Below are 25,111 nucleotides of genomic sequence, written 5' to 3'. Positions count from 1 at the left end.
CTTAATCTGCGGCTATGCAATCTGCGACTGAAACTATTTAGTCATGTAAACCTATAAAAACAAAATAAAAGCGAAAGCGAAACCGCCACGCGACTGGCTGAGGCGTACTGCATGCGTTGGCTGACTCTTCCTCTTTACGAATATGAGTTCAAAAAAAAAGGCGGGAACCGGGACGTTTAATTCAGTTTAGTAGGGAAATCGGCCGCATAGGAGAATAATGCATAGTTTCTAAGAATGCTCGGAGCATGCAGATTTAGTTGTTGCGCTAAAAAGAGGCGCTCAGATTCATCTTTAGTGCACCTTTGAGTGAAGTTTTTGCGCCTTGACTTTCTGTCCGCCGTCTGTTTTGCGCTGTTTTAATTATAAGACCGTGTTCTTGACAATCACATCGCCGCTTTCTTCGCATTTCGATGGCAGTGCTCATGGAAGGCGAAATAGCACTCCTCGAGGAAGCCATTAATACGTCAACTGCCGTAGCTGTACGCATCCGCGTAATGCGGCGCCGCGTATGCTGCACTTTAATCAGTGTTCTCGCTTATAAATGTTTTTTTTTTCAATAAAGATGCCGTCCTTCATGTATACTTGCTATCACGTGGCACTAGCCTATTAGGCTAGCTTGACCTTGTATTCATCTCTGGTGTCTCTTGTAGGTTGCATAGAAATACAATGGAAGAACCTAGTAGCCATGCGCACCTGATGGATGGGTCGTGTTCCACTGCGTAAGCGACCACGTCTTCAGCGCATAAAACTTCTGCCAAATTTGTTTCACCGGTGAAGCGGCAGAAAAACCAAAGTAGCCACGATCATCTTGTCCGACATTGCCAGTAGTAATTTATTGAAATACTTTCTCTTTTATTACATGCTATCCACGGTACAGCTGGACCGCAGGATAATTTCGTGAAAAACTCTTACAAGGAAGCCGCCATACAATATAGGCACACATACGTGACGTCCTATTGGAATAATAGTTCTGAGCGTTACATGCGCTAAAGACGCTCTTTACAAGGTGTTGTGTTTTTCATACGATTACGATTTTGAAAGAGGTTTTTGCAAGCACAAATACAAAAATAGGATGCGAAAATGCCGCGCATGACAGATGCGTTCTTGTTCGACAGCCTCTCTATCTTTGTCGCCAGAAGTAATCTCGCATGTGTCTTGCACGCATGCGTAGCTAGCACCCACAGTAACTTTAATGCAGTGGCGATGTGCGACAGCAGCAAAACAAGTTATTTTCGCAGTGGCATTGGGTGAGGACACGTGCGATGACGTTCGCACCGTCGTCACGTGAGAACTTCTGTGGTCACAGGGTAAGTGCCAGCCCCAGCGTTACCGTCCAATACGGATTGCACCACGTGATTGCTGGCTTTATCGCCGGCGCTTCTGCTATGCTCATGAAGAGACACCCACAGCGCCTCTGGTCATCATACTATTGAGAGAAAAGAGTAAAAAGGTAGTAATGTGTCTTCTAGCCCACTAAGTGCGCTATAAGACAGATTACACCACTTTTTACTCTCATATAGGCGTGTTCGTGTTTAGAGTGTGCACCTAAAGATCCCCACCACCCGCTTCGGCAGTTTCCTACCATGGCAGCCTGGAATGTTTGTCCACAGCGGCCTGAGCTGTTCGCAGTCGACACTTCACTCTCTGCCTAAGCACAAATGGTGGAATGCACCGTTGCTATACACCTCTAGCGCGGTGGTAATGGCTTGCTCCCTGTGTTAGTATAACACAGCTTCCTTTGTAATAAATGTCAGGCGACAGCAATGGAGGTTTGCAGTTTATTCACTTTTGTGTAACCGCATTTAAGTGTGTTCGAACAAGCGCAAAACATCTTGAACGTCCGGTTCCCTGCGCAGAGTCTTGATTTAACCGCAAAACGGCTGCAAAGATCATTCTCTACAGCTGTGCCAGACAGGTTTCCTTTATAACGACATCGCCCTCGTCATTTGGGCAGCGCAGAAGCCTTCATTTTTTTGATGAAACACGGCCATTTGACACAGACAAAAATATTTGGGAACGCTGCATATCGACCTTGTGTCCGTGTCGCAGCACTCGGTGGCGTGACGTCGCACTGAGGTTGGCAAGAAATATGTTAGCAAAATATTTTGACACGTTGGCATCACTTGTCTATGTAGCAGTCATGCGGTGAAGTTTGCATTCACAGAACGACCGTTACTTGACTCATGTTGACAATATACGTAATATGAAGCTGGTGTTGAGCAGGACGGCGCTCAATTACTTCGGCATCCTCGCGATCTTTGTAGGTGCGCTGTAAGCCACTGTAGGAGGGAGTTCACCCTGCTTGCGCTTTGTGATGTCTCAGCCGTTCTTGGGTCGAAGAGACGAACATGCTTATCCAGAATGTAGCGTGTCCTGCGTGGAAAAAATTTCAGATCACAAACAATGTTTTACAGCAGTATTAGTGAAAGCAACCTTTAAGGTAAAACGGACAGTGAGGCGATTTCCAGGAAATGGCTTTGGAAAAAGCGTGGTAGTTTTCCAGTGCTTGATCGCGGATGCGCTATTGGTTGAGTAAAATAAAAAGGTGCAGTATCTGTCTCACTTCCAGAAGGTCTCCTCAAACGCACCGTGAGGAAAGGCAGAAAGGATGTAGCGAGAGAAGGAAGAAAGAGACACCTCAGTGGAGGGCTCCAGAATAATTTCTGTGGCGTGGGGATATTTAACGTGCACTGACGCCGAACAAGGCAAGAGATTTTGACTTGAGTACAGGTTTTTCTCGGTTTAAGGGGTTAGGGGGGTTTTGACGTTCAACTGCGACTCAGTTTATTAGGGACGCCGTAGTGAAGGGCTCTGGAAATTTCGAACACCTGGTGTTCTTTAGCGTGCACTGAGATGGCGGAGTACACGGGCCTCTAGAATTTCGCCTCCATCGAAATCCGACCGTTCCGGCCGGGATCGAAACCGCGTCTTTCTGGTCAGCAGCCAAGCGCCGTAACCACCGAGCCACTACGGCAGCAGGACACTTTCGGGCTTGTTGGTGTAGTCCTTCAGACATGCAAAATTTGAGCATAAAGCGCACACATGAAGATACGGCTCTTCCTGTCTCCTGTTAGAAAATGTGTACGTCCTGTGCCCTCGTTTAATGTTTGTGTGCTTTTCGAGCAATTTTTCCATGCCTGAAGAATTTCGCCTCGGTCGAAACACCGTCGCCGAGCCATGAGGAGGCTATGAAAAATGACAGTTCGTTTCGTTGAAGGAAACTGCGCAGTAACTGCCTCACTTCTCGATGGGCATACCCGAACCACGGCTTGCGGGAAAGGGTGATTGAGGGAGTGAAATAAGGAGAAGAAAGAGGTGGCAGAAAAATTCCGATCGGTTGGGGATTTTTAAAGTGCATTGAAATCGCCCAGCACAAGAGTGCCATTTTGTGTTGCACCTCCACCTAAACGCTGTCGCCGCTATCGGGTTCGAACCCGGGTACTGCAGCTCAGTAGCCGAGCGCCGTAACCACTGAGCCACCCTAGCGGGTAAGGTTCATCGAGGAAATGGAAGGCTCGGGAGCTATGAGGAGGTTATGACGACAGGAAGGGCGCATTAGAACTCAAAGAGTCGAGGCACGTGATTGTGATTGGTTGTCAGGAAATGAAAGGCGGGGTAACTACATCTCAATGGACACTTGTGTGCATTATGTCAAGTGTTTTTCAGGCAGTGATGACAAAGAGGAGGGGACTGAGGACCGCTGAAAACTTGGTTCCCAACCACTTCCCGCGGTAGAGCGAATACTGTGGAGACGTCAGCAATGCAGCGATTCCCTGCCACAAAAGTTGCACACCGATGCCGAAAATTCTGGTACATGAGGATGGCCCTTAATTATTTCACACTGTTACCAGTCCTCTGCCTAACAGTCGTTATTTTACAGCAGCTGCTCGGTGTGACAGATTTTGTTTTGGTGTGAGCAGTTGTGTAGATTTTACCTCTGACTACATGACATCAAGTTTTTGTTTCTACACCGCTGCAGACTGCCAGTAACTGCGCATCTGACTCTTTGACTATGTGCTGTGGCCAAGCAGAAACACGGCTCCCAATCCATTTGTGGTGTTAAGTTGCGTACAAGTGGGACACCCGAGTACGCAGCAGCTGCATCTTAACGGCACTCACCAATGGGGCAGGGCAACGCAACGAGCTTTGCAAAAAAGAAAGGATAGGTGCAACGTTAGGAGACAGGAAAAGAGAGCAGAGTTAGCAAGAAAACAAGCTAGAGTTAACAACATCATTGCAGAATTCAAGAGGAAGAAGTGAGCATGGGCAAGGCACGTAATACGACTGCACCATGGCCGGTTCTCTTTAATGGTAACCGAATGGATTCCAAGAAAAGGCAAGCGCAACAGGAGGTGAGGTGGGCGGATGAGATTAGGAAGTTTGGAGGGATAAGGCGCCAGCAGGCAGAGGACCGGGTATCAGGGGTATATGGGAAAGGTAATTGCCCTTCAGTTGGCGTAGGGGTGATCATGATAATGATGACAAAGAGCACATCAGCGTCCTCCACGTGAGGGTCTTGCTGCAGGAAAGAAACAGGTCTCAGGCTACCACTTTTCGTTCGGCGACTTTTGCGGTAGAACACGACTGTATATGTTCTGTTAGGTGGATTAAGAGTGCGTGCTGCATTCTCTGTCGAACACAAAACTCACACTGCCTACAAGTAGCACGTTCCCGTAAAAAAAATAATACTAAAGTAATGCCTTTGGTTGTCGGTGCCGTACCTTAAGCTGGTCGCCCAGCTAGGCAGCTAGGTTTCAGGTTATTATGGTGGCGGCCTTATCAATGTCGAATCAAACTCGGGATACTCGGGAAGGAAAACATTTAACGCTGAGTGCATGATCACAGCTTGCTCAGCGTAGGTGTGCGACCAGGCTGGCTACACACAGCTGCGCCTTTTGTGCACTAGGCCGCGAGGTTCGCGATCTCCGCGAAGGCCGACAGGTGGTTCCTCACTACTCCCTGCTTGTTGTTGTTGTGTGTAGTAATTGTTGTGCAGTAGCAGCTTCTAGGCGCGTTCCAGGTCCCGCTGCCGCCTGTGAGCTTGGCTGCCTTGAGTAATATACTCGCTCGACGTACTATTCAACCATGCAATGGACGGCGGAAGAACAAAGGCCGCAAATACTGCCATGCATGGGCGGCGCCAATTCAAACATCATGCTGACGGTTCCGGAAGTTTTTCCGCCGGTAGCGTCATGGGGAACACTCCCCGGTTTTTATCAAAAAGAAAATAAGCGTTCCCTACGTTTCGACACTTCTATTCGCCTGAAAGTATTCCTGTGCGAACTTGTTCCAAACAGAAGAAAGAAAAATAAAACGTGAGCTAGGAAATGAGGAAATACACCGAATCTTACACAACTGCGCCGTCCTTCTCGAAGAGCTCGCCGTCTCGGCCGAAGACAAAGTAGCGTGAGCCTTCACTCATGTCAGCCATGTTGCAGTGTTTGCGAGCCACGAACAGCTTAGTGCCCGTCAAAGCGGACTCCCTCTTTTCAGCGCCTGCAAGGGATCAAGGTTGTATACCTTTTCACTTCTTTAATGGCAAGCAGTCACTGCGCATTCAGTGTGCCTGCAGGTGTCCGAACTGTGCACAGTAAAGGTATTTCTCTCACATACTCTCTATTTTACATGTTAGTGTGACTACGGAGGAAATCCAACAAGACAGGTAAGACTAGTGCAGTAGACAGTTGTCTATGTTCTCCTCATGCCCCGTTAACCTTATTGCAATGAACAATGATTTTGATTAGGTTGAGAATGAAAAGAAGGGGGACGTGATTTATCATTCGATGGCTTTCATAGCATGCCTGAACGCCAGAAGGTATAGAGAGAAGCCATGAAAAATTGTAAGGATGTTTCATTCTGCAAATATTATGCATACGTACAACTACGTAGTACAACAAGCGCATATGCATACGCACAATGTGCAGCAAAGATGCCCTCACATCACCATTATTATACTGTTGGTCTCACTTGGAACTGTTACATGGATCACGGTAAAAACGTTAGCATGTAAAATTTTAGCACGCACGTATAAGTGAGTTGAGAACTTTTTAAAGATATGTATAGACGGAAGCCAACAGTATTTGAGGCCATGGAAGAAGAAAATTACTTTTACTTAATACATTTGGAACGACTGAGTATTGCGGAAAAATTGTCGGATTGAAATATAACCCCTCGATTAATTTCCTCACATTAACACTAGGTGTAGTTAAGAAACTAGCATTCTCATGTGCAAGCTGTGGCTTTGTACCATCCCCTCACTTCGTCAGTGCCCATAGTTAGCGCTGCTGTACCTTTCCTGGATATGAGCCAACAAGCTCAGCTGTAACTACTCCTCAAAGACTGTTGGCTTCTTTCTGTGTGTGCATCGGCTCGCGTTTTGTACTGACAAGATGTCTCAAGTATTACGCTTGAGGTTTATTCTGAATAAAAATAAGTGGAATGCATTACCTTGTTTGATCACCGAGTCAACACGAAGTTCGATTTGACGATAACCGTTGGTGACATGGTTCCGAGACACAGTGCCAACCCACACTGCAGTTGAAACATAGAATGAGAAATCCGCCATCCTGGATCTCAGAGTTACGTTTTAAACTGACGATCAGTCAGTTTAAATGATGTAGCATGGTGTTTATAAACTGCCAATCAAGCCAACAGCAATTATCGCTTTTTACTAGCCCCTAAAGGATGCCTGACAATGACTCGCTACGGGAAGCCAGCCAATGCATGGCGAGAGGTAGCTAGTACATTCGCAGGAAAATTTCATTGCACAGCAATAGGTAAGTATCAAAGAGGCTAATGTTTATGCTGGCAAGTATACTGAGTTTTGATGAAACATGCAAAGTAGCACAAAATGCAGAACCGTTGTTGCATAGAGACAACATTCAGCACAAAAGCTGGGGTCCCTGGCCACAATTGTTCTCTGCCATGTTTTGATTACTCAGTGTTTAAAGTGGCAACGATTAGTGTTTCAGGCATAGCCCTTGAATAGACCCTGAAACCCCTTCTTATCCAGCTCAGGACACCCTTGTAAACGGTGGGGCATTTCACAAGGTTTTTCATTCTAAATTTTCTTCTGAACAAGCAACACAAACAATAATATTAGAGATACAATCATTTATAACCGTAGAACAATAAATGGACCGTTCTTACATTAGAAAATACGGCTTCTTAGCAGCACTTGTTGGTGTCCAATTGGTTGATAATGTTTTATCAAGAACAAATTTTTAAACACCAAGAAAACTCCAAAACATGCTGAGGACGTCCTCAAATGGTCACAATGTTTTCATCCCGAACAGAACATTGAGTAATGCTTGAGTGCATCATGTCTAAATGTCTTATCCTGAAGAGGATGTCCTCAGTTTGTAGTTTTCTGGAAGACACCAGGATGAAAATTCCTCAAATGTCCGACATTTGTCTTATCGCAGAACAATACTGTGGGATTGAACTGAGATCATACCAGCTTTATCTGTCGTGCTCGGCTCTCAGTAGTTAAAAACTGCGCCTTTATTAAAATATATGTGTAAACAGTAGTGATATGATAAAGGAATCTACTGCGAGCGAAAAATAATTTGCCTTGAGGAGATATCCTAAGATATTTTTTTATTTTAAACCTGGTTTTCGGTATCGCATGCTTCTGATGTGGTAAAATAAACTGGTCAATTGGTTTTTGATGAAAGGAAATGGCGCAGTATCTGTCTCACATATCTCGGTGGACACCTGAACTGAAAAAAGAGTAATTAAGCGTAATTAACACTTATGATCCCCGAAAGATATATTGTTTCGGTATCGATATAGCCACGAGAATGGTGTGACGTCACATCCATCGGAAGTCGTCACGGCATAGTGTCCTCGGCTTTCACATCTCAACACTTGAGTTACGAAAGTGTCCTCGCAATTGTTTGACTATCTTTGTGTTCTCCTTCGGCAGATGGATGCAGTCCTAGAAACAACTTCCGCTGTGCAAGACGAATGCAGGAAACTCAGGCAGACAGCACATGTGAATGTCCGTTCTACTTCGTATACCATGTTCATCTTTTACGTTTGAGCATTTTGTTTTAATGCAACTGAAAATTCACTGAAAAAATAGAGGACATCTGTGCAATGATGAAAGCGGCCAATGTATAATCATCGGACGCCGAGAGCAGGAAAGGTTTTATCAGTGGAACAATGATGCGGCCCAGCTTGTTGCTCATGTTTACTGCTTCGAAGTGTGCGATTGCACCGGTATCGCTCAACGCCTTATCGCTTGCTCCGTGTTTTGGCCAACCTTTAGACAAATGTGAAGGCTGCACCTGCAGGCTATGCCTGCAAGTACAAAGTGGTTTGGTTTGCTGGTTTATTGGGGTTTAACGTCCCAGAGCGACTTAGGCTATGAGGGACGCCGTAGTGAAAGGCTCCGGAAATTTCGACCACCTGGGGTTCTTTAACGTGCCCTGACATCGCACACTACACGGGCCTCTAGAATTTCGCCTCCATCGAAATCCAGCCGCCGCGGCCGGGATCGAACCCGCGTCTTTCGGGCCAGCAGCCGATCACCGTAACTACTGAGCCACCGCGGCGGGTGGCAAGTACAAAGTGAGTGTTTCTTGTCAGGATGGTGCTTCTGCAAGCTGCATAGCGCTGTAAATCGCAGGGTGCCGTCCGCACTAGTCAAACTATGTTCGTAGATGTAGCACATGTCAAATATCCGGGGAAACATTGCTTTATTTTTGCTTGAGCTCTGCACTGGGAACACATATTGTATGATGTGAGAACACCTAACAAGTTCTTGTTGTGAGGGCAACATGTAAGAAAAAAAAGAACACTAAACATGATAACTTACCGAAGTCGTGTTCTTTGCAAGCTAGGTCGAGTAGCTTACGCCTTTGTTGAGAAGTCGCTCCCGCGGTGTCAATTGTTCTGAAGGGTTCTCTGGGTGGGCATTCATCTGGAAACACACCGATCACGTGAATACAATTTATGTTGAGGCACTTTGTCGGAGCTTCTATCCCTTTGCCAATGCTTTATATCTCAACAAATATTCTGTCTCACTGTAATACGTTCAGAATAAAAAGCTCTGTGTTAGAGTCAGTCATTTTTAAACCAAAATGCAGCTGTCACGCCGTTCTTCCACAGTCTCCACCTTCTTACTGTCTCCGTCAGACTTCGTCCCGAAGGAATCCGTCGTCATTTCTCGGCAGCTAACAAGACACAAAAAACCGCCGCATCATTGGGCGAGCGGGAGTCGAACTTCGGACCGCATTTTCAAGCGATACTTGTATGAGAAACTCATTCCCAGATAAAAGGCGTCGCCATCGCCGTTCTGTGCCGCAACCAAAAAAGTCGTGTTCACATGCGAGTGCGTAAAAAGTGTATTGCCAAATGGTCAAAAACCTGTGTAGTCGTGTGATATAGATGCCAGACTTTCAGCGGGCCTTCTCATAGGACGCGTTAAGAGGAAGATAGGCCGCACTTAATGGTGTAATTTATTGTCCTCAAGAAAGGCAAAAATGATGAAATTTTTATGGCGTGAGCCGTTACTGGGACTTCATTTTGAGGCTACGTGAAAATGAATCACTTTTGAGCATTTGACGGAGAAATCCACAAGTTAAGGCCAGCCAAGTAAAGCACCAAGCATCACGCTATACAGGAAACAATATAAAGAGAAAGAAGTCAAGATTAAATAAGCCAAGCCAACATAGCGAAGAAGAGAAAGAAGAAAAATGAGGTGAAGATGAAGTGAACAAAGGGAGACAGAATAGGAAAGAGAAAATCAGGAGAAGGGTGAAGAAGAAAAAATAGAACAAAAGATTAGAAAAAAGAAGAGAGCACGAAAAGAAGGGGAGGAGTACATGAAGAATAAAAAGAATAAAAAGCTGGCAGTGGCTTAGCTCGGCTATGCCAGAATATACGTAGCCAAAGTCCTCAACTGTGGTTGCGGCGCACGTGAACTCTCCTTTTCAATCCTCCGACATGTTATCAGGTATGCGACGCAGCTGGCGAAGCGAGCGGAGGCGTGCGCAATGACGAGGCAAGCGGTGTGACGTCATACCAAACGGGGGTGGCGGTGCCGCGGTGAGGCGCGCAGTGTGACGTCATGCCAGATGATGGCGCAGCGAGCGCGCGACATCCGCTAGCTGCGGCGGTTGCTAGGCAACGGCTCAAGGTCGGTCTCGGTGCCTCCTCGCAGCACAGCCACAGCGAAATCGCAACTTCGTGGCCAATGTAGCTTTCGCTACAAAAACTGACGAACATCTGGTGTCACGTCAAATGGTTTACGTGAGCCGTAACCTAGCTTAGGCAGCCTTATTTCTTCAGCTTTCTATTGTCTGTATAGAGGATACCATTGGTTGCACAGTTCAAAGCGGCAGATATGCATTGACATTGGTGTCGCATCAAACAGCAGTCATATTGCAAGGCATAAAGTGTTTATTTAGGCTAGTTGATAGGTCACTTTCAGTCACTTTCTCAGGCTCTTAGTGCAAAACGAATGTGACGAAAAAGTAACGCAAGTTAGGATAATAGCACGTTGTTTGTCCTCCCTAGTTATGTATGTATTACTTTGTGCCAGTTAATATGCCTTAGACGTGAATATGAATCAACTTTTGATGAGCCACAATGTCAAGCTCTTTTCAGGGTTCGAGCATCCCTGTCCCCGCTCCAAATGTACTGTAGTGATGAAGCTAAGCCGAACGGCTAGAGGCAGAAAAAGACGAGAAATACGGCTGCCCGGCAGACTACGAGCTACCCAGCAGATAAACCACTGCTCCGTTTCTGACCGCTACCAGTGAGTTAAATCCCGCCGTAGAGTACAAGCAACTAAAACAGTCCATTTCCTGGTCTGGTGCAAACACTTCCAGTCCTTGTTCATAGTCTGCCAAGTAGGATCAAAAGAACGCGTCATGAGGCGCACAAGATTCAGGTCAGAGTGAGAACCGATGTCATCAAAACGTTCTTGCAGTTCATGCCTCCCACCCAACAAATCAAACCAAACTTTTGTTTACTTAGATCTTTGTGATTGAGGTGTATGCGAAACTAGTTTGTTTACCTTGTATAGATGGCATGGTTACGACTAGGAGGAACGTAACTATATCTTGAGGGACACTTCCTGCACCGTGCGAATTCCAGCAAAGGTACATATTAAATAGAATATTCGAAAAAGCTCGCAAATATATGCATTCTTATAGCTTTAGTACAGCTGTGTCGGACAACATGTTGGTGCGCTGCATTCTCACAACAGTGATCGCTTTGCAATGTCGTTCCAGGAAATGTACTCGCGCTTCACGTCACCTGTTTGCTTTGGCGACTGAGACTGTGAGTTGCCTGTCGAGACACTAACTAGAGGCTTTTAAGGACAAGTTTATACTGCCATGAGGATAGAAAAGGCGCAGTAACTGTCTTATTATGGGCGGACCGCGTGAACTGCCCTGGGAGGGATGGAAAACTGGCCAAACTACGCGCCACACTGCGCAGCTGCCATATGAAAGCCTTGCTTTATGACTGTTTTGAGTTCACGCACGCACGCACAAGCGCGCACACACACACACACACACACACGCACACGCACACGCACACACACACACACACACACACGCACACGCACACGCACGTGAGTGCCGTAATTCATGCCTTCGTATGTCTAGGCCACCAAGCGGAATCTTTTTGGATTGTTCTGTGGGGTTTACAAGCTTACTATACGGCCTAGGGCATAATAATAGAGTTCATCTAAGGCTTAAAGCGACCATCTGCTAGACTTCAAAAGTCATTAGGTAATTATTAAATTTTCTTGGTTTTCTGGATCTCTTTAACCCTATTCCAGATCATTGTCCCTATACCCACAAACTTATATTCCCAAATAGTAACCGTCCTTACCTTCCACGCATCGGCATTCGTCTCCATCACAGGTCAGCTTCAGGAGTGGGCTTGTCGAATCAGGACCATAGAATTGTGTGCATGATCGCGCTAGTAAACAAGGGAACAGGAATCGCACTGTTTTAATGCGATGCGCTGCAGGTTTATCTGATTTCTTCAAGCAATAGCAGTTTCTTGTAGTACCATGCACTATGCCGCACACAAGCAGAAAAGCGTCGTGAAATTTTAAGTAGTAAGGAAACAGCAAACCTGTACTTTGTCTCGCTCCACCTCTTCCCTGTGTTCTTCTCCACAAGTACAGCAGTTAATAAAAAAGTTAATAAGTGACCTCCGACATTGTGGTCGCATGTTGCATGACACCCATGGCGGTAGCGGCTATTCACGGTCTGTTCTATGTTGCCAAGAACTTTGATAATTCTGCTCTTGATTAGGAAGCGTCATTTGCAGCTTGTTGTCGACAGCCAACAGAGTGTGACTCAGTAGAACCGATTTCTTAACTTAAGGTTTTCTTGTAACTGGAATGGTCTAATTACTTCTCGCGGCATTCGCAGGCATGCAGACATTTGTAGACAGTGAGACTTACTCGGGTCATAGTAATCATACACCTTCACGAGAGCCGATTGCACGTTATAGACGACGTGCTGACGTTCTGTCCTGAACTTGAGGCAGGTTGCATTTCGCCATGGTATCTGCAGGAGTAATACGTTTATATTAAAAAGTTCACCGTCTAAGCAGGACCAAAAAGAAAACACACCCGCACAAGAGAAGACAGTGGGGCAGTGGGCCCTTCTATGTGTATGTCTAAACCGGATATGATATGAAGGAGAAGGTTCTTTACAGTGCAAGCACTCCGTGTTTTGCGAGTGCAAGACCGGTTCAAGTTATAGGAAATAGAGAAACGAGCCCCAATATGCGGTGAGTAAACCGCACTTATGCAAAAAACCTTTTCCTGTTCTGCTCTGGAACACCAATAAGTGTGGCAGAAATTGCCTTTCTAGCAATAAATACCCCCCACCGCCTTTTCCCTGCGTGGGCCCAGGCCGTCAGGAGCACGCAGGGAATATCAGGGGATTTCTATCCTGTACCATTTTTTTTCTCGTCTTGGTAAACCTCTCTGCTACTCCCTTTCTGGCACCGGCTGTATAAGCTCTATGATCACAACGAATAAGTGATTCTTTCCAGAGCACAAGTCTGCACTTTATGACGAGCACAAAATTTTCAATGCACGTTCGGCTTTCTAACACTTACCCAATGAAAATGCAGCATTACATTCTTCTCCGTGATGACGTAGTTAGCCAGAAGCTGGTTTTTAATTTTTGCCTGAAAAAATAAAAAACCGCACAGAAAGGTAAGCGTAGCACTCTTGAAGAAACCGCGGCTTTTAAGAAATTTGAGAAACAACTCAAACAGTCTTACACTCTGATGCAAACTATGTTCTTTTGGCTTCAAACGGCTCTCAATTTCTAGTTTACCCTTGCAGGGACCACTACAGTTTGAACCAAAGCACGTGGGCTATCTTAGAGTGGCAGTGTAAAGCCGTTGGTGCGTAGTACTGCCTACTGAAAAGAACATAGAATTGCGCGCACGCTTCTACATATTGGTTATACCTCATTAGCCGTAGCCTGCACCTGTAGCATGTCATGGCTGATGCAGTGAAACATAAAATTATTGAAGTCGCCGCCGTCAGCCGCCGGAGATTTGATTGTTGTTAAGAAAAAAACGTATGCCTTGTGGTGAACACATAGAAAATGTGTTTCCGCTTCACTGCATTTGTTATTGGTTGTGTTGCCGCCCAGCGGTTTTGTTTAATGCTACACTACCCGGCAGGCAACCACTTTTTGTGGTTAATAGTCAACTCAGTAGAAAACCAACTCTGTCTCATGCAAGGCGCCGAGAGTAGGATTTCATAGCCGTCTTAAGTAGGACCTATCAAAACTATCAGGGCAGGCCACCAGGGCCTATACTACAGAAGGGTATATGCTTGGGCTTGTTGGTTCATAACTGAAAGGTGAAAAACGTAGCGCAAAGAGACGAGGACACAGAAAGACGGACAACACACGGCGCTATGTGTGTTGTCCGTCTTTCTGTGTCCTCGTCTCTGCGCTACGTTTTTCACCTTTCGGCCTATACTAGTGATGTGAGGAATCAGAAAGAAAAAGAAACGGAACTTTGCAAATTTTTTTTTGCTTTTTTTTACCCTAGACGTAGAAGATAAAAAAAAAATTGTGCCCCACTATGAAGCCTTTACCATAAATAATCAGCAACTGTTCCAGTCAGCACTGAGAATGCGAATGTACGGTTGAGCCAAAACGAAAAAAAAAACCGCAAGAAAGTGCTTCATTTCAAAGCCACAGCATCATCAGCCTGACTACGCCCACTGCAGGGCCAAGGCCTCTCCCATGTCTCTCCAATTAACCCTGTCCTTTCCCAGCTGCCGGCACCGTATCCCCGCAAAATTCTTAACCTCATCCGCCCACCCAACTTTCTGCCGCCCCCTGCTACGCTTGCCTTCTCTTCGAATCCACGCCGTTACCCTAAAGAACCAGCGGTTATCTTGCCTTCGCATTACACGCCCTGTCCAAGCCCATTTCTTCCTCGTGATTTCGACCAGGATGTCATTAACCCTCCGTTTGTTCCCTGACCCACTCCGCCCGCTTCCGATCTCTTAACGTTACACCTATCATTTTTCTTTCCATAGCTCGCTGCGTCGTCCTTAACCTATGATGAACCGTCTTTGCTGGCCTCCACGTTTCTGCCCCATAGGTGAGTACCGGTAAGATACAGCAGTTTTTTTTACACTTTTCTCGTGAGAGATATTGGCAAACTATGTGCGCAAGAATTCGTAAATATATTGTTTTGTCGTGAACTGTAGGCGTAAGCGGCAATAAACGGGGGGGGAGGGGGGGGGGGCGTTATTTTGTTTCGAGCAATTTTGTAATATTTCATACATTTCTTGAGAAAATTCTTTTTTTCCTACCTTTGTTTGTGGCATCTGTAGTCTATAACTTTACGATGTACCGTAAGCGGTCTAAAACTGCCACCTGTCGATCTCATCCATGGAGTTATCAAGAGAGCTTCAGAACTTCTCCATTGCTGATAACTGAAACTAGCCCCGACACACCACGCTAAATTCTTTCGACAAAATGCCTCAAACGTATGCGCCGTTATAGCGCATCTCTGTTACATTTGACAAAGAAACTTTCTTACCGCTTTCAAATCCTCTGCAATGGGAACGAATCCACTCAGGAGTCCAACTTCTATAACCGTCATGTTAGAGTCTGAATCGCTGAGGTACCTGAGGAGACAAAGTTTCACAGACTTCATGTCTTCTAGTAAGCTACTGGTTACCACAGCCTGATGCTCTTTTTACAAATTGGAAGTACAACTGAGTTCATTTCTTAAATTGATGTCCCCATTTTCTTCAGTTATTTCGCAAGCATAGTGGTTATTACCCAAAACGTGACAAGGCTGCATTCCAACCAGTTAAGCCGCCGCTGTGGCTCAGTTGTTATGGTGCTCGGCTGCTTGCCCGAAAGACGCGGATTCGATGCCGGCCGCGGCGGTCGAAATTCTAGAGGACTGTGTGCTGTGCGATGTCAGTGCACGTTAAAGAACCCCAGGTGGTTGAAATTTCCGGAGCCCTTTAGTACGGCGTCTATCTTAGCCTGAGTCACTTTGGGACGTTAAACCCCTCATAAACCAAAACCAAACAACCAGTTAAGAATTGATTATGGCTACTCCTGGTTGGTAACGGATTTGATATTTTCGCCACGTATAACTTTGCAAGTGTCTCCATGCGGAATTTCAACACAATAGCGCTAAGGCTTACTTTCAGTGAAGAACGCAGCGGCGCCGGCGGCGTGTGAGGAAATGCAGGTTGGTGGAAAAGGTACGAGGAGCGAAACACACGAGGAGCGAAAGATCTTCATAATCATAATCAGCCTTGCTACACCCACTGCAGGGCAAAGACCTCTCCCATATCTCTCCAATTATTCCTGTCCTTAGCCAGCTGTGGCTACCGTATCCCCGCAAACTTCCGAATCTCATCCGACAACCTAACTTTCTGCCACCCACTGCCACGCTTGCCGTCTCCTGGAACCCACTCCATTACCCTCAATGACCAACGGTTATCGTGCCTTCGCATTACACGCGCTGCCCGATTTCTTCCTCTTGATTTCGACTAGGGTGTCATTAACCCGCGTTTGTTCATTCCCCCATTTGGCTCACTTCCAATCTCTTAACGTTACACATATCATTGTTCCTTCCATAGCTCGCTGCGTTTTCCCTAGCTAAGGTGAACTATAATTTACCAGCACTCTTCATTTGGTGATTGGAAGTAGTTCGTCTTGAAGACCAGCGACCAACGAAAGAGAAGACCCATGAAAGAGAAGGGCCAGCAGCCGTGTCGTCTTCCCTTTAGTTGGTCCTTTGTCAGTTTTGTGCTGGTCTTCAGGGTTTAAGCGGAAACCTTTTCGTTAGCCTCCACGTTTCTGCCCCGTAGGTAAGTACCGATAAGATACACCTGTTGTATACTTTTCTCTTCAGGGATATTTGTAAACTGCCATCCATGATCTGAGAGAACCTGCCATATGCGCTCCACCTCATTCTTAATCTTCTAGTTGTTTCCCTCCCATGATCCGGATCAGCGGTCACTACCTGCACTAAGTAGACATATTCCCTTACTACTTCCAGCACACCGCTAGCAGCTCTCCTATTGCATAAAACTTTCACAATGACCGCGATATTTTGCAGCGCCCGTCAGAACAAAATAAAGGCGCTCAGAAAAGTGCACAGTCGTGGGAAGGCAACAGAAAAACCCACATAAGATGGTAAAAAATAAACGCATGGCGAGTCTTACTGTGCACACACTTCGACGTCGTAAATGAGCTTGCTCTGCTGTGACGAGCCACTTTGCGAGGACGTAGTACCAGTGTTTCCTGTGAGTGCAAAAGAAACACCCATGCATGGGGAAATGCTGCACATGCTATTAGATGAATGAATCAATGAATGAATGAATGAATTAATGAATTGTAACAAGTAGATGAAGACCACACTGCGCCCCGTCGCCATAGCTGGTGTTCAGGGCGCAAGTGTCGTGCTGAAGCTACTGTATCCGGCGGGCTGTTCTGTCCTGCTGCTCCCTGACTGATGCTTTTTTTGGTCAGCGTTACCGTCATTAAATGCCCTCTTCACGTGGTGGAGGTCGAAAATAAATAAACGAATCAAATCTACGAGAAGGTCGTGTTAATGTAGGGAACCTGTCAAACGCTACTAATGCGATTCTAGACGACATTAGTGGCAACCTCCCTGCATAAGGCGGCCTGCTTAAAATTCCGGACGGTGTTTTTTGTAGATTAGCTTTTACGTCGCCTGCGTCTAAAAGCTGCATGTCATTGAGTTCAGCCTAAGTTTATGTGAGCAACAGAAGAGGGATGCCGTGTGGGATGAACTTCCGATATCTCGTTTTGCAAGATCCTCCCTGCTGCTGAGTAGAGTTCAGAATACAAGACCGACGATACCCTGCTGGATGGTCAAAACGGCGGTGTTGTTAAACGTTAGCCAGTGAGGCTATTTGACAAAGGGGGGAGACCAAAAGGGCGTTTATTTGCAACTCGTTACAAGAAGGTTTTAGTGGACCTCCGCAGCCCAGATAGTCTTCGAAAGGCACAAGCAGCGATGAGCCATACGACACGAGCAAGGACATCATTCAGCTCCTGAGATGTAGGTTAAATGGCTCTTTCTTCAGTCTTTTTTTTGTATTTTGCTCTTTACCTCAAGGGGAGGCCTATATTATATGTGCCTCGTACAAGCATTGGCTTAATTATAACGCACTTTCGAACGCTTTGACGTGCTAGAGAGTTATCTAGGCAGTTCGTTACTGCTCTCAACATAATGGTAGAGTCTTTCGCTATTAGCGCATACAATTTCCTGGGGCAAAACATTGATTCGAGGTGAAGTGATTGACTCCACTTCAGATTCACTAATGCTGTTTCAGCTGCAATGATCAGGAAAGAATCTGAAATTATCGCTCACCTTGTAAGGACTGACGGGTACGGACGGATCGGCGTGCTGCGCACAAAGGAATGATAAGACGTTAGAAATAATAGCGTACTTATTTGTTCACTGGGAACGCCGTACTAGTGCTGTGTGCTTACCCCTGTTTTCTCCCTGTAGCTCAAGCTCAAGCTCCGGCGGGAAACCTGACACAGCAGCGCTCCTCTTCTCCGGTGTATGAATGCCAGCTCTAACTGAAATGTTGAACTAAAAAAAAATTGGCAGTGATTCAGCGACGGCGGCGGCGCGCCAGCTGTGCGCCGTGTGGCGTCACTGCTCCTCGCGCATGCGCAGCACGGCCTTTCGTCAGCTCCGCGAAATGGCTCGGCGACTAGCGTAGTGTTGCTTTCGCAACAAAAACTGAAGAAAATGAATGACAATCATAACCACCGTTAGTACTTGCAACATATCAGGCGGCAGTTACTTCAGAAGCCGCGACCGATGTTTGATATGACCCAGCTGTGTATCACGTGATGCTTGGCTAGCGTGCATCTTACTCAAACAGTGCGAAAAACCAAATGCTTCTCAGTCAAAATGACAAGAATCGTTAAAAAAAATGATAGAACGACCGCCGATTTGCACAGTCAATCAAATGCGAAGTAGGTACGCTAGTACTGCTTGAGGGATTGCGAGCGACACACAGCCGATCCGTGCAGAGTCCTGAGCGAGAATCCCATACCATCTGCGGAACGCGGCCCCAGCTGTGATTGTGACACAGCCGCTCTATCATTGGCTGCAGCTGTGCGACCACGCCGCCTCCCCATTGGCTTAGCCCCGTGACGAACGCGTTGCCGCCTGCTCATCTCTCGCACTTCAAGGTCACGGCGCACCTTTAGGCACACCCCGACGAAATGCGTGATTGCGGGTTGTAGTGCAAGCGCACTGAAAAATTGGCTGTGGTTTAGATCTGGTTAACCTTAGCTGAATTGCGAAATCTTTTGAGTGCGTTGTCTCTTCCTAGCTCTTTCGTGATTGCCTCTCTTTCACGCTCTCCATAACTACTAGAATCCACTGAGGCGAAGCGCATATATATATATATATATATATATATATATATATATATATACCCCGCGAGGCGACACCTCCTCTCCCTCTACCCCAGCGGAGCTCATCTGGTGGAGCGAGGGGCGACGGCGGCGCCATCTGTAGGAGCGCGGCTGCGGCGTTGCTAGGCAACGGCGGCTCAAGGTCGTTCGTGGGCCACGGCATACGGCTGAAGTGCGACCACACGACGAGCCGAGCTGGCTGGCGTAGTGTTGCTTCTGCAAGAAAATTTATTCAGTCCTGGCATAGTGACAGCACTCTTCTAGTATAGGTGGCGGCTGTCATTAAGATAGCGCCATCTGTCATTAACCAGCAGAGCACCGTGTGACACTGCAGAAACAGGGGTCGTTATATGAGCATTGTTTTGAAAATCGAGGACATAAATTACTTTGGGAATGGCTCTTCGGGAATTGTTTCCTGTTGTGGTTTTCGACTTGGTTTCTTCGGTCAAACTATGGAGGCGTTTCACCTGATGTGGCGCACTGGCCTCTGGCCTTTTTTCAGCGAGCCAGCACTGGTTACAGAAGTAATGATTTAAACGGGAAAAAATGATTTCGCTAAGAAAATGAAGCGTGCCTAGAAAAGCTGTTTCGCGACCTAAGCAGGCAGCTTACCTTGCACACGAGCTCAGGTGGGAGGAGCACGTTGTACTTGAGTCTCACGGAGAGCAGTCCACTTCCGGTGCCATTTGCAGTGACGAGCAACTTACCCGTCACGTCGTGAACCTGCAGAATACAGGAAAAGGTGCCAGAGATTGATGGGATTTGGAATCATCTCCAGTGATGATTCAACACCCTAATTGCCTGTTACCTCAGCAGAGTGAAAAGTTTCCCTCGGGAGAAAATAGGTCTTTCTATGGCTGATAGTGTGCCGTAATAAGGTATCTATTAGCGCAATAGCGTTAGAGCACACGTCCTGCGGATATGACGCCACGGGCTCTGAACCAAATAATGAGGAGCATGACGTTAAACCAAAGAACGACCATGATGCGTGTGTGAGATGTGTGAGACAATTCCTTTTTGGTCTACAGGGTCGTCACGTAACATGAAATTGCTCAAAATATGAAATGAATTGTGGTTATAAGGATGCAGCATGACTAAAGCATCATTACGTGTAAGAATGTAAAGTGAAATAATGGCGCTGAAAGAAAATTGGTAAGAGACGAGAATCGAACACGGGACCCTTGGGTCGCGAGTACGAAAAAGCTATTTTTAAGCCACCGAGGCGCGTCCGGCGAACTAGGATAAAACGAAGGCCTTTTGTGCCTTGTTGAAAACAAAAATTTGTAAAATTATAAAATGAAGATGTATGTATATAAAAATTCAAAAACTGGTCTGTGTCTGCGAAGCAATACGAAAATAGGACCCCAGGCCACTGAAGGGAGGCAATAATGCTAATGAGTCATGTCCTTAAACCGGAGCTCTATTGTACCCCGAATTTTACCGAAATTAGTACTTGATTTGCTATCGGGCCCTGCACTGCTTGACAGAGCGTCCGAATAGTCACTAAGATTCACAGTTGATTAATGCAGGGAGATAGCTGCCGCACACGTGGGGATGTAACAATTCTGTCTACTTACTATTCTGGCATTCTGGACACCGGTTTGAATTTTACAGCCCTAGCAGTAAGGGGAAGGTTATCGGAAAGCGCATTGTAAGGGTGGTCGTGTTCGTCGCCAGAATACGTCAGCGATCATGTTGCAAACCCGTCAAAAAATTGCGAGGACACTTTGCCAACTAAAGTGTTGAGAGGCGAAAGCCGAGGACACTACGCCGTGACGACTTCCGGTGGCTGTGACGTTACGCCGTTCCCGTGGCTACATCGACACCCAAATTATACATCCTTCGGGAATCTTAAGTGTTAATTACGCTTAATTACACATGTTCCCATCTAATTCGACACAAATCCGACGTTTTTCCGACCATTCTGTGACAATTTTTACTATGTCGTGACGACTTCCGCGGGATGTGACGTCAAACCGTACCCGTAGCTATATCGACGGCCGCGTTATTTCGACGCAATTTCGACATTTTTGCCTATAATTAATTAACTAATTAATCTACAGTCATCAAACTTGGCTTCTGGTTCATTTTGTCCTCCTCTGTCTGAAGCAACTATTGCTTTTCTTCTATCTTTTTTATTTCCCGAGTTAAACGCATTTGACATGCTTTGCTAACGGACGACAGTATGAGCTATAAAAGGCTTTCGGCTTAATAAGCTACCACCACGTGCTTCGTATACTTTCGTCGTATTACGCGAGGTGCGCGATCAGAACAAGACTGTGCCAATCGCCTTGAAATGCCACCCAATATGACATCGTTAAATGACTCCATGGTGTGGCCGCGTGGTGTAGCGTCTGGGATGTTCGAGGTATTTGATCGTGTTTGAGGCGCTTTATTGAACCCGGAGAGTCTCGGCCACTTAAAACTGAACGCCCTCGAGATCGATGGGCATTCTTAACCTGACGTCCGCCAAATGCACTTGAGGCCATCGCCGCGGCCGTTTGCTTTCAAGTTTGCGGGTTGCAGTTCTTCCAATAAACCGCTTGGTGTATTCGCTAGCCTGTCTATAACCTATCACAGGACATTTTTTTTATTTTTTTCAAGTTACTCGTAAAGGCCCTCCAGAAGAGGTTACTACATAAAGGGGGGGGGGGTACAGTCATATTAGTAATCGCGATACATTTTAACAAATAAGTGTAGCAAAAACGTTAATTAAAACATAAGGCATAACTTAAAGGAAAAATGAACACTAACAAAAACAGCAAAGTTTTACACATTTCCGTCAAAGCGAAATGTTGTCATGGCTGCATAAGTATGCTCAATTTCTGCCTTATATTGAGCATTACACCCTTCTGAATAAACTCCTAGGCGAATTCTTTCGTTAGAGGGACGCAAATTTGGACACAGTACCAGCAGATAACGCTTGGCTACGACCTGAGTAACGCCTTATTCCGCTAGAACCACACAGACTTGTGGGCAGCGAAGAGGCGGTCTCGGGTGCTCAAGCCTTTTCTGGTGTAATGGAGACACCTCATGGACTATTGCCGTTGCCGTCTCAGCGCTGGCCACTGCGGTGAAGTGGCGCATGAGTATGGGACGGACGGACGGACGGACGGACGGACGGACGGACGGACGGACGGACGGACGGGTGGGTGGGTGGGTGGGTGGGTGGGTGGGTGGGTGGATGGATGGATGGATGGATGGGTGGATGGGTGGATGGGTGGATGGATGGATGGATGGATGGATGGACGGATGGATGGATGGACGGATGGATGGATGGACGGACGGACGGACGGACGGACGGACGGACGGACGGACGGATGGATGGATGGATGGATGGATGGATGGATGGATGGATGGATGGATGGATGGATGGATGGATGGATGGATGGATGGATGGATGGATGGATGGATGGATGGATGGATGGATGGATGGATGGATGGATGGATGGATGGATGGATGGATGGATGGATGGATGGATGGATGGATGGATGGATGGATGGGTAAGTGGGTGGATGGATGGATGGATGGATGGATGGATGGATGGATGGATGGATGGATGGATGGATGGATGGATGGATGGATGGATGGATGGATGGGTAAGTGGGTGGGTGGGTGGATGGATGGATGGATGGATGGATGGATTGATGGATGGATGGATGGATGGATGGGTAAGTGGGTGGGTGGATGGATGGATGGATGGATGGATGGATGGATGGATGGATGGATGGATGGATGGATGGATGGATGGATGGATGGATGGATGGGTAAGTGGGTGGGTGGAATGATGGATGGATGGATGGATGGATGGATAGGAGCGCCCCCTTTGAAACGGGGTGGTGGCAATTGCCACCATGCTCAGCTTTTCTTTATTATTTTTTCTGGTTTACTGTGTTGGCAATTCTCATTAAGATTCTCCCTCATCTTTACCTACGGTTTCCTACAATTCTAACCTTCTGCCACATCTCTGCTTTTCAGCCACCAATCCTCCAATCGCTTTTTGCTAAATTCCACTGCAGATTTATTTACCTGACCATTGTTATCTTTAAACCCTAGGGCCTCAGGAAGAGTGACTGTGCCTACATCGACATCCGGATGGATACCATCACATTTGAGTATGAGGTGTTCAACTGTTTCCACAGATCTACCACACACTGCACATGTGTCACCTTCTTTGTTAAATTTCTTTTTGTAGCTGCGCGTTCTAAGACACCCTGACCTAGCTTCAAAAATTAGCTGACACTGCCTCTTGAGTTATCATAGAAAAGTTATTTCCTGATCTGCCTTGAGGCCATCAGGATAAGGTGTCCCAGTGTGCCACCTAGCGTTGAAATTCAGCCCCGATGACATTTGGCCATAGCTCTATGTCACGCACCACCGAACAACTTTGCATGCAGTACCCGCATGAGCTGTGCGGACACTCACGTCGAGCTGCTGCAGAACCGCTGCGTTGTCCCGCTTGATCCGGATGCTTTTCTGAAAGCTGCGCTTGCCACTGTGAGTCACGTTGCACGTGAGGTCCATGTCGGACTGCTGATACTTGAGTGCAAACTCCGTCAACGCCTCGAGGGCTACCACAGAGTGCTGGAAAGAATATAACTGGAGTGAGTCTGCCTGCCTGCTACCCCCATCTTGTACTGATTAAAGGCAGACACAAAGCTGAATGGATAACCTTTGAATCATTGAATCGATTTCAGTGAAATATGAAATTATCCAATTAGAACACAACCAAAATATGAATATCGTATCTTCAATTTGAACAAAGTTTCTTGAATCACAGTGCGCTATCGGATTTATCTGCTTATTTATCTGATTTATCACTTTAAAAATACCGTTTAATTTATTAGTGTTTTAGGCATAGCGGGCATCGGGAAGGTCTTAAGGATAAAAAGAAGGGCAAAAAGATGGTTGTTTTCCGATCATACTTTCAGAAGAGCACACCACTCACAAGCATCTTTGGTTGTTTTTCCTGCGTCTGCTGTTCCAGAATTTATCAGGAACGATATCCTCCTTTAATGTGCAGTTTGGTCGTGTACATGCGGTCTGACGAAAACTATTTCAATGATATTTAACAGGTGTAATTTTATTTTATGGGCATTTTTTCTCAATTAAAAGCCATCATTGCATAAGCAGAACTTTCTGCGATGCGACTCAGCTTAGTGCCCGCAGCTTGCAGTTAGAGCTTTTTTCCTGCTTCTTAACTGCGCAGCGACTTCATTCATGCTTGGAAACTCTCTGAAATAGGCTTAACTCTACAGAAGTCTAAAGAATACGAAAGAAATCCTCCGTCGAGCCCATGGCCATGGCTACTTATAAAGTGCTAATACCTAAACTTCTCGAAACAACGGGTGGTGACTCACGTGCGTTGGAGTATCGGAGGGTAAGCGGTGCAACTCTAGCCAGTTTGCCAACGTTTGGATCGTCTCAGTGTCGGTGTCATTGGAGGCTAGTAGAGCCAGCAGAACGTAGGCCGTGATTTCGACGACCAAGGGGCTGGCATCACTTCCCGTGCTTCGTGTGTCATGTACTGCAAAAGGAAAGGGAGGGAACGCAAAATAACCTTTCTCACCGCTAGGGCATTGCAAACTGGAGTTCCAAACTTACTGTAACAGCAACCGTCCCTTTAATGGAAAGCCATTATATTAAGCAAAATTTTAAGACCTATACCAGGTGTATCAAGGAAGTTGGCCGCTAATTAAAAAAGAAGGGGGTTTGATGTAAAGACAAACTTTCTGCGGCATAGTTGTGCAAGTGTTGGCGGACGTGTAAAAGCAGCCGAATCATATCAACTAGTAAAGGGATTACCCAAGTTGTAATGGTTAACTTCTTAATAATTACCGATAGGCACCTGATTCCAGGAATAGATTTGCAGCCAGCCGTTAGTATTAGCTGTATCAATTTCTATAATTTTGAAAACGCGATTACCCTCACTGGTGCGGCTCGACTAGACAAAAAATAACTAGGAAAAACTCTAGTGGAAGATATCACATCGTCACGTTGTGTCGGATGAAAGTCAGGTTTTCTCCACCGAAGAAGCCTCATCCTAGGAACCTCAAAACAACACGCCTGGGTATTACTAATAGAAAAGAGCACTAAATTACAGGGCCAGACGTGACTTTTAGCAATGTTTTGCTTCAGATCATGAAACTAGTCCAACTAA

The 25,111-nt window shown here is 46.3% G+C and overlaps 1 protein-coding gene across 1 annotated transcript in view; it reads right to left on the bottom strand.

Moving 5' to 3' along the window:
- Positions 1 to 1,764: 1,764 nt before the first annotated feature.
- LOC149336302 (complement C3-like) overlaps positions 1,765 to 25,111 on the bottom strand; it is a 103,718-nt gene continuing 80,371 nt past the window's right edge. The window contains exons 28-41 of the mRNA XM_089552809.1: positions 24,312 to 24,478; positions 23,377 to 23,535; positions 19,563 to 19,673; positions 18,006 to 18,111; positions 17,884 to 17,919; positions 16,709 to 16,787; positions 15,058 to 15,145; positions 13,099 to 13,170; positions 12,434 to 12,539; positions 11,851 to 11,940; positions 8,822 to 8,926; positions 6,448 to 6,531; positions 5,352 to 5,496; positions 1,765 to 2,373 (exon numbers count right to left, since the gene is read on the bottom strand). Coding sequence (XP_089408935.1) covers positions 2,232 to 2,373; positions 5,352 to 5,496; positions 6,448 to 6,531; positions 8,822 to 8,926; positions 11,851 to 11,940; positions 12,434 to 12,539; positions 13,099 to 13,170; positions 15,058 to 15,145; positions 16,709 to 16,787; positions 17,884 to 17,919; positions 18,006 to 18,111; positions 19,563 to 19,673; positions 23,377 to 23,535; positions 24,312 to 24,478 — 1,490 coding nt within the window. The 3' untranslated portion in view covers positions 1,765 to 2,231. The remainder of the gene's footprint in view (positions 2,374 to 5,351; positions 5,497 to 6,447; positions 6,532 to 8,821; positions 8,927 to 11,850; positions 11,941 to 12,433; positions 12,540 to 13,098; positions 13,171 to 15,057; positions 15,146 to 16,708; positions 16,788 to 17,883; positions 17,920 to 18,005; positions 18,112 to 19,562; positions 19,674 to 23,376; positions 23,536 to 24,311; positions 24,479 to 25,111) is intronic.

Source organism: Amblyomma mixtum, chromosome 7 (genome assembly GCF_055824585.1).
Source record: "Amblyomma mixtum isolate Tamu chromosome 7, ASM5582458v1, whole genome shotgun sequence".
Taxonomy (NCBI): Eukaryota; Metazoa; Arthropoda; class Arachnida; order Ixodida; family Ixodidae; genus Amblyomma; species Amblyomma mixtum.
Note: the sequence above shows the minus strand (reverse complement) of the source record. Positions and strands in the feature narration are given on the sequence as shown.